The sequence below is a fragment of the Tigriopus californicus genome, chromosome 7 (assembly GCF_007210705.1).
Source record: "Tigriopus californicus strain San Diego chromosome 7, Tcal_SD_v2.1, whole genome shotgun sequence".
In the NCBI taxonomy this organism is placed as follows: domain Eukaryota; kingdom Metazoa; phylum Arthropoda; class Copepoda; order Harpacticoida; family Harpacticidae; genus Tigriopus; species Tigriopus californicus.
In genome coordinates, this window is record NC_081446.1 from 12,209,924 (window position 1) to 12,219,302 (window position 9,379).

At 39.1% G+C, this 9,379-nt stretch overlaps 1 protein-coding gene across 1 annotated transcript; it reads right to left on the reverse strand.

Annotated features, from left to right (window-relative positions):
• Positions 1-3,037: 3,037 nt before the first annotated feature.
• On the reverse strand, positions 3,038-7,807 carry LOC131883961 (small nuclear ribonucleoprotein E-like). The gene is made up of 2 exons (XM_059231573.1): positions 7,530-7,807; positions 3,038-3,357 (listed from the first exon to the last, which is right to left on the reverse strand). The coding sequence occupies exons 1-2, from the start codon at positions 7,666-7,668 to the stop codon at positions 3,191-3,193; spliced, it is 306 nt and encodes a 101-aa protein (XP_059087556.1). The 5' UTR covers positions 7,669-7,807; the 3' UTR covers positions 3,038-3,190.
• Between the last annotated feature and the right edge of the window lie 1,572 nt (positions 7,808-9,379).

The window sequence follows — 9,379 nt, forward strand, 5'->3', positions numbered from 1 at the left end:
GAAATGAGGGATCAATTTGGAGGTCATCATATTGTCCCAAGCATTATTATTTTTATTATGATGTCAATCTTCATGTAAGAACCTTTCGACGAACATCTATAACTAATTTAAAAGCTACTTTGCCAAAATAACCCAACACTTTCAGTCATAATCTAACAATACAAATCCTTAGCTGAAACGATATTAAATGAAACCCATTGGGATGATTCTTGAGGTCATAACACAAACCATTGGAATATCGACGAGAGCGCTAAGGTTGAACATTTTCTCTTTCATGGGTAAAGTCTTGAATCTCAACAATACAAAGGAAACTTAGCCATAATTAGAAACTTTATTTCATTGCTCTCCGTTCAGGAGTGGCTGGAAAGTAAGTCTTGGCTTCTAATTGTTTTGAGCAAAGATTATACTTTGAATAGAGCCTACTTTTTTGTCATTTCTGTGACAGATATGTGATTCACAACTCATATGTATAGTGACATGTGTACTGTTTGCACTACAACAGGTCGGCTACTTTGAATAAAGTAACCATTAAAATGGCTACTTTGAACAAAGTTCACAAAACAACGCGGTTACTTTGCGAAAAACTTACATTACAACGGCTACTTGGCTTTACAAAGGCTTCTTTGAACAAGTTTACACAACAACGGCTACTTTGAAATTCAATGAATATATGTAATAATTACCATTCATCAAGTTTTATAGTATGCCGACTTGAAAATGAGCTGTTTGTTTGCCAAAAGCAAAAGGTCATTGCAAAATTTTCGAATGGCCCAAAGTTGCTGGAAAAAGCCCAAGATTATCAAGATTCACAATCACAATGGAAACACTTTATCGGTCCTCACCATCAAGAGAGACCATATCTGGCTTGTTGGGAGTTCTGTACGGTTGCACTTTGTTACATTTCAAAGATACTCAGCACATCTTGCGTCTGGTTGCATAGGCCACAGACTTCTAGAAATATGGACTGAACGAGCTTCCTGCCAAATCGGCCTGCTCGTAGTCGCAACAAGTCTGAGCCACTTTTCGAATTAAGGCAATAAAATCTCTTCAATTAAAAGCAGGCCATTTTTATATTATTTACTGGTAAAGAGGCTCGTTTCAAAGTTATGTTGTCAAAAGTAGGCCGAAGATTCGAATGTTAGATTGTATTTACTGCATAAATTTGGACATATCTCCCGAGTTCCCTAAGCATAGTTTTTGTCTCGAACTTGGCCAATTTAATCTATTCAACAGGATCTTGTGGTCCTACTAAGGGCTTATTTGGAACATAGTGAACAGTTTAGGAGATAAGAATTTTTTGATTCCATTCGCAGTTCATATTTCTAGAAGTCCTTGCAAAGGCCTAGTCTTATCTACACTCGATTCTGAAAACACATAGATGAGACTTAGGGCGGTTTTACGCTAGGAAAGAAAACCAAGATTGAATCCGGTTTGAGGATTGAAGTAAGGTTAGTGCTGGGGCGAGTTTTTTGCAGTCTGAGTCGTTTTGTTCGACCATAGTTCAGTAGAAGACTAGAGTCCTCTGCTGGACTCAAATCTTTTGCCGGACTCGCCTAGTACTTGCCCTACTTCAATCCTCAAACCGGATCCAATCTTGGTTTTCCATCCTAGTGTAAGGAAAGCTTTAGGGCACATTTAGACTATGATGGAAAATGATCTTGAGTTCTGGGTGGGTATTTTCCCGTGCCAAAATAAACCACAGTCTATCCATTTTTCTTCACCATAAACTATCATGGGTCGAGTGAGTTAAGGTTTGTAATGGCAGCAAATGGACACCTTAGTTCTAATGGCTGTTGATGATGCTGTCATCTATGAAACATTTCCCTTTTTTGGCAAACAATCTTTCAAGATGTTCAAGCCGAAAAATGTTGCTGATATGGCCAACAATGTTAGTGAAATGGCTAATTATTTGCCAAATTATTTGTCGTGTAGACGTACCATTACCGAAACTCGATAAAACTTTTTACCAATTGGTGGGCACAGCCTCAGTTCGAAGTTTTGAGAGAGCCCGACCAAAATCAGTGGTTTTATCACACCAACCTTCTGACCGGGTCAATTCAAAAATTATCCCTAGTAAATTTGGCAAGGGCTGCCCAGGTAAGAGGGCGTTGATAAATTTGTCCCTTCTACAAAATAATTCAATATCTTATGCCCGCCTACTGCCCTCGTGGGCATTAAAAACCCTTTTTTAATTAGCCAATGGGTGGGATGAGTATACTTTTTAATTCGTTTAGCACTAATGGGTATGTAATTCCAAATAATTTCAAATAAAACGAAAAAGTAGAAAAATATGAAACGTAGATCTCCTCAATTAAAGGCAGGTCATTTCCTACTACTTAATTGTTAAGTGCTGATTTCAAAGTTTTATTGTCAAAAGCTTACGTAGCTGACCAAAAGCAGGCCGAAAATTCGAATTTTATGCATTGTTTACAACGTAACTTTGACCATATCTCCTGAGTTCCCTAAGCATAGTTTTGGTCTCGAACTTGGCCAATATATTCTATTCAACAAGATCTTGTGGTCATATTAGGGGCTTATTTGGAATAAAGTGGACGGTTTAGGAGATAAGGATTTTTGGCTTCCGTTCGAGGTCCATATCTCTAGAAGTCCGTGGCTTAACCTATCTTTGTCTACATTGACAAACTAAAGATTTTTTTTGCGTTAGACTTAGGAATTTGCTTTTTTTTTCTCGGCTTCCTTTCTTTTGTAACTAGTGCCTTCTTCTCTGCAAATGAAAAGTCAGCTTTGTCCTGAAAAATTGCCAAAAATTGCCAAATTTGCATTCGTTCTATTGACGTGCCTAAACGTCAAAATAATCTGCCATTATGCCACGACTTTTGAGGCACTTTTTGGGAAGATGCTACATAATATGGGAATGCGATGATTTTTCCTCGTCCAAACGGTTCTAGAAAACTAAAAATCTATTTAAGACTTCCATGGCATCGCCTTCCACTAAACCATAAATTCATCCAAGTGAAGCACATCACCGTCAAAAAGTTCAGAGTACACTTGACTCCCAAGAAACTGTAACTGCACATTTCCTTTCTTTTTTTCCATGGAGATCAAGTAGATTTCAGGCTTAAGAGACACTCGAAAAAAGTTCACAAACACGAGAAGAAACTCCGAGTCTCCCCGTAATACTGCGACATCATTCATACGCTACAAAGAGGACACAAAACACGCGATTGGATTAGTTCGGATTCTCCGTTGTGGTTCCATCCGAGGATTGGATCAGGGTGATGTTGTCTCCTTTGAGCATAATGCGGCCAACTTCTTTCCGGGTGCGTCTCTTTAGGTGAACCTCAGCCGCGTCATCCAAAACTAGGTTCATGTACTCGTCGAATCCAACAATGCGACCTAAAACACAATAGCGTTCTTTTTAGTGTTTGAAGCGTCCAATCGTGTTAACGAACTTTGTAGCTTGAGATGTGATCTAGATTACGTATAATGGGCGTTGAGTTTAGTAAACTGATCCTGATTCGGGGGAAACCAACATCATGTAACAAATTCTTGAGAATGATACTCTTGATGTACCCACACCAATGAAGCCAATGTTGTAAAAGAAAGCGTAATCTACATACAAGGAAGAGCCATCTTGTTAGTTTGAATTTGAATTTCAAAGACATGAAAGGAAGAAGACTTAGAAATTTGTTTTTGTAGCATTCAGAATAGAATCCACTTCAACTCAATCTCAAGTGGCACTTTTTTACAATTGAATTGACGTGGGATAGTTAAGTCCTTCACGATTTTTCACTTTAGGAGGGTATTCCAGATTGCCAGGTTTATAATGAGGTTGGAGCATAGAAAACCAAACGATACACGAGGTGTGCCCATTCTAAAATCAGAATATCGAAACAACTCCAAAAATACGTATGCGGGTGCAAAAAATTATTTCTTGACATTTTTCCACGTAATCACCCTTTTTATCAATACATTTATTAATCTGCTTCATCCATGGCAAATTTGTGGTCTTGAAGTCATCTCCTGATAGAAGTTTCCTTAATGCATGTCAATCCAGACATGGCTGACTGTATGTATCCCCTGTGATTTTCTTCCCAACAAATTGGGACATCCCACATACACCCTACAGCCCAGAATTGGCCCACATGCGACTTCTTTCTGTTTCCAAAGGTCAAATCACTCATTGCTTGGAAGAATATCACAGAGGATGCTGTGTTTCAACTTTCAAGTACTATCAGCTCGTTAAATCAACAGAACTGATTCCCGAGTTGAGCGGAGTTGTGCCCTCTCAGATGGTACGAGTGGAGGACGAACGGCTCCGTTGATTTAATGACTTGATACTCGATATCAGAGATTGGGGCTTGCGTGAAACCAATGAAGAATAACGAAATGCATGCCTTGGTTATAAATCATAACATTCGTGATTCAGAGTGATATTAAATGTGAAAAATGTGCTTGCGGCCCAAACTAGTCCATGTAGCCGGAAGCGAGCCAAACGGCCCATGACGCTCTTTTTCTCGCTAGCGGTAAGAAAAGAATAGAAATCTCTCAACCTTTAAACCCACCTCTAACTGTAACTATTGCAAAGGCTTAACATGAGTTTTGATAGCCCCCCACCGTCAAACCCGTGAGGATCCAGGTTAGTTATAGCTAGACTCGTATAAAAAAGTTCGTTTGTCGAGCGCAAAATTTGAGATGGTTTACTAACCGGTTTTCTTCCCAATTGTTTGTTTTAACTCTTTCGCGAATCCGAGCCGTCAAACTTCTTGAAATTGTACTCCACGTGGAAACAACATATTAACATATATAACTAGTTATAAACTAAGAACTAGGCTTCAAAAGAATACGTTGTTTTCATGTCGAGCAGAAGTTTCAGAAGTTCGAGGGTTTGGATGTGAGAAAGAGCTTAACTGAGGTATTTGGAAGAAAACCGCTTCGTATAACCATCTCGAATTTCTGCTTGACATACGGACAACGTTATTTGTATGAGTCTAGCTATAACAATGAATTCCACCTCTCTTCTTTCTCGGGCTCCTTCATTGTTCAATTTGCTCCCCTAAGATATTCGTAGGGAATAAGTAGTTATTGATCCTGTAGCTAGATTTGGCCAAGTTTTTGATCAAAATTCCTCATCAACTCTTCATTTAAGGGCTAGCCATATCTGACAACTCCAACTCGTTCGTGGATCAGATAATATTTAAACATAAAGCTCAATACAATATATCACAGCTTTTCATTTTGAAATGCAGGTGATTCCGTTCCCAATGGCGGTAAGGAAGTCCGGAAAAACGAAGAGAATCTCCCACTTCGTTATCACAGCCTTCATTAATCCTCATCCTCGGGAATGGCAACAGGTTCGCCCATTTGAAAAAGCACTCATTCAACACTAAGGAAATGAGTCATCCCGAGGCGACTCGAGAGCAAAAGATTTTCAAATATAGGTGGAATCGCCGACCCTTCAAGTTGAGAGTGAGATCATATCAGGCGATTTAAACAAAACGGTGCAAATGAACTTACCAAAACATGAAACCGACACGTTTGGGAGGGCTGTGTGCAGGGATGAGAAATTATCAAAGACCATTTTCTTCTACCAGCATTATTATTACTAATGATGGGATCAAATAAATAATCACAGGAGGCTGAGACAAGGGCTACGCTACCAATTTACATTTTCAGTGGCATATATGGAACATCGGAAACCCGTTAGTTAGTCACAATACGTAACCCTGATTTCTTCGATCAAACCAGGGTTACCTTTTTGGTCAAACCTAACCCATTACCTTATGTTGGAAACGGCTGCTCCTTTGACTTTGCTAGCTTTCGAGCAATCCTGAAAACTCATTTGATCCCATCACTATTATTTACCTGACTTAAATTTATGATCGGTTCTCACTGTGACGATAAATAATGATTCTTTTTCAGTTTTGTTTTTTAGCATGCAGCTTTTGCCTGTTGTTTTTGAGTTGGTTTAGAATGAGGTACTATTTTCCCGCTTCAGGAGCTATGGGGGATGTCAAGTAAAGGAAATTCAAGGAAAAATGTGGTCCGGCACCCTGATTTTGGGCATTTTGGGGAGAGAGAACTAAGACAAACATTACAGTCAAGTTGCACCATTCGCCCACTGAATTTTCAATAAGCGAGTGATTTTGAGCGAGTTGTATTTCAAAACCCCACTAAATGAGCATGTTTGGTGTTAATCAGTGAACGCACTATCAAATTGGCTCAATACCACAATGCTAATTGCCTAGACAAGCATGTAAAATGGAAAAAAATGTCAAAACCCAATGCATGCACAATGCGTTGTGGCTGGGCATGTTGTCTTTGATTTTACTCCATGGAATAACGTCAGTTGTCCATGAACGCGTTTACTTGACTAGCCCTATGTGTTCTTGAGAGATGAGATAAACGTAAGCCTAGGGAAAAGACAGTGCTTATAATCATTCACAACCAATTTGAAACAAATCGTATTTGGATGTCTAGTGGGGACTGAAATGTTTCTCAGCAGAGTCCGTGCCATTTGCGTAACCTCAACAATAAATTAATCAGCCATATCCATTAGATAAAGCCTGGCAGCTTAAGAATCTATTCTTTGGTACTCATGACTTTAGCTGTCTACAGCAAAATTTGTATACCTTGTGAAGCTAGTGAGTGACCAGCAGTGAGAGTGCTTTACGAGGTTGGAGCAGCGTTTCTTTGCTAGTTGACGGACGTCTGGCCCTTCTTTCTCTTTTATAATTTTGTTGAGCTTTCTGATCCTGTTTTCTTCATATTGGGAGTGCATTTGCCTTTTTTCAGCTTCTCTTTTCATCAATTAAGGAAAGTCCTTTTTTTTCTAAATAATCTGTATTAACCTTCTGTAAGAAAATTAGTTGTTTATAACTTTACTGCATCTAATTAGATAATTTATTTTCATTATCAATTTCAAGGACGTCATTGTATTAATAAAAAGGCACATAAAATGGAATGTAAACTCTACAATGTGGCATAATTGGAATTGTAAGGGGAAGCAGGACCTTTTTGAGGGCCAAGTATGTTCCTCAGTGTTGCAAATAAAATTACAATAAAATTTCACAAAAAATAATTGGCATTGCCTTAAGAAATTGCTATTACTTGATCAATCTAAAGGTTAATTAAATCTAGTTTGTTGATGAAAACAGTAAAACCAGTATACAATCATTCAGAAAAGTGAGGTGATAACAAAAGACGTTAATGTCATAGGGATGATTCGGTTTTTTATTGTTCAATTTGCTGGTCACCAATAAGCAATGGTGCCCAAATTTTGTTACAGACAGTTAAAAGTCATGAGTACCCTTTTGGTTCCTACGTTTGTTTGTCTTAGTTTATTGTAGTCTGGGAAAATGTACTACATTGGCAAACCTGAAGACCTGTATATTTATTTCGATCATCCTAGAACACTGTTCAACAGTAGAGAAGGTGAGTGCAGTTTCGACGAACTAATCCAACATGAAACCTCCCATTCGAGCCTTCTATAACCCCGGCCACCATTTGGCGTCATACCCCCGTATACAACTTGCTGTTCATTGCTCTATCTCAAGGTCTTTCTTTACCTTCAATGCGCGTGTTCACGTTCTCGTAGAGCCAAACGGAAACGGTGGTGCGGTTCTGCAGATAGCGGAATATCAAGTTGATGGGCTGGACCATCACCTTCTGGACCCGTTGTTGCGGATTCCCACCTTGGAACGCCATTGTGGAACTGGATTGGGATCACCTTGGGAAGTTCAAGCGGTCCAAGGATCCAAGGGTCCAAGCGATGTAGATCAACAATAATCAACGTTGGGATCAAGGGTTGACAGTGTCTCTGAGCGAAAATGGCCACAAAAGTGATATGGAGAAACTACAGATGTCATCAATCTGACTGAGCCGGCAGATGGCTAACCTGTGCTGAATTCCTTGATCACTGTTTGGTTTTCGGCATCAGAAGTGGCTACCAAACTAGACCCAAAACAATGGAACGGTGATTAAATTTTGCAATTTCTTTTTTTTTCTTTTTTTTTCTTCGGAGGCGAGATTAATTTCTAAGAACTGTTAAGGGTTTGCATAAGTTGAATTATGAACTCCTGGAAGATGAGTGGTGATAACAGGGTCGAGTATTAACGTTTGGCGAAGCGTGTCGGCTCTTTTATGTAATAAATTCTCAGAGGAAACCCCTAATTCATTTTATATAGAGTTATGTAAGTAGTTTTCAGGGGCACAATCGGGGGGCACAATGTATTTGACTCAGGTTTTTAATTGAGCTGAAGACTACATCATATAATCGTAATAATCCGTCTCATTTGAAGTATAACGCAATTACCAGACTCGATTTCAAAATGTCAATTCTCAACCCTAGTATCCCTGTCCATATTCCAGAGGTAATTCGCCATTTTAACCGTATGTTGTGGAGACACTAATGCAGCTGAATGTTTCCGAAGAAACAATGCCGCTTTTCTTGCTTTGAGAGTGACTGAAAATAGTAAATCAAAAAGAGAGTCCGAGTCGTCACAGATTATTGTTATGCGTTCAAGTTTCTTTCTATATGAGATGCAAGAATAAAAGTAGAACCACCATTTTTATGAGGAATCAATTGGAACCAGGCATGAATTCAAGATACTTCATAGGTATGTAAAATCGTCCGACTCTTATTTCAAACATCTGCTATCACCGCCGGCCCGATTAAGTTACCCTGAAGACTTTGGTCACTCTATGTCGGTAAACGTTATTCTCCACCGATTAGTTGGCGGTGCTCCTTTTTTAAACTTAACCTAACCTTATCAAACCTAACCTAACCTTACCCAACCTAACCTAACCTAACACGATATCAATAGCCTTTAAGGTCTCTGGCCAAACCTTTCTAACAGTTTGTCACAAATTCAAAAATGAGCACCGCCAGCTAATCGGTGGAGAATAACGTTTATCCTCTATGTCAGCCTTTCAAGATACAAAGCAGCCATTAGAAAATGGAATGCATCATATCTGCAAACGGTGATTTGAAACACGAACTGCGCGCCCCCAGATTGCGATTATTTCCATTTTTTCTGTTTGCAATCCAATAAAAGTGTGGATGCACCTTGCCAAGAAGTTGCATCATTTCTTCCCCTGAAAATTACATGCGCGTTGTGGAGGACCAATCAGGGATTCGAGTCAGATTTCAGGTCTGACGTAGACCAATGAAATTATTCCACCAGCTTTAGAGCATCGACACGAAGCACTATTCCGTCCAGTTTAGCCATTTTGGAGAAATCAAGTCCATTGCGAGTGAGAGGGCGTAGGTTGGGGAACAATTTTTACAGTATACTCTTATTTTTTCATATTTCTCAATTTTCATTTCAAATGATGTGGTATGTTTTTTAAGGCAATCTAATTCTTCATTTTGACCCCTAAAACATGAACCTATCCACTTTCAATCAATCTTTGGCTT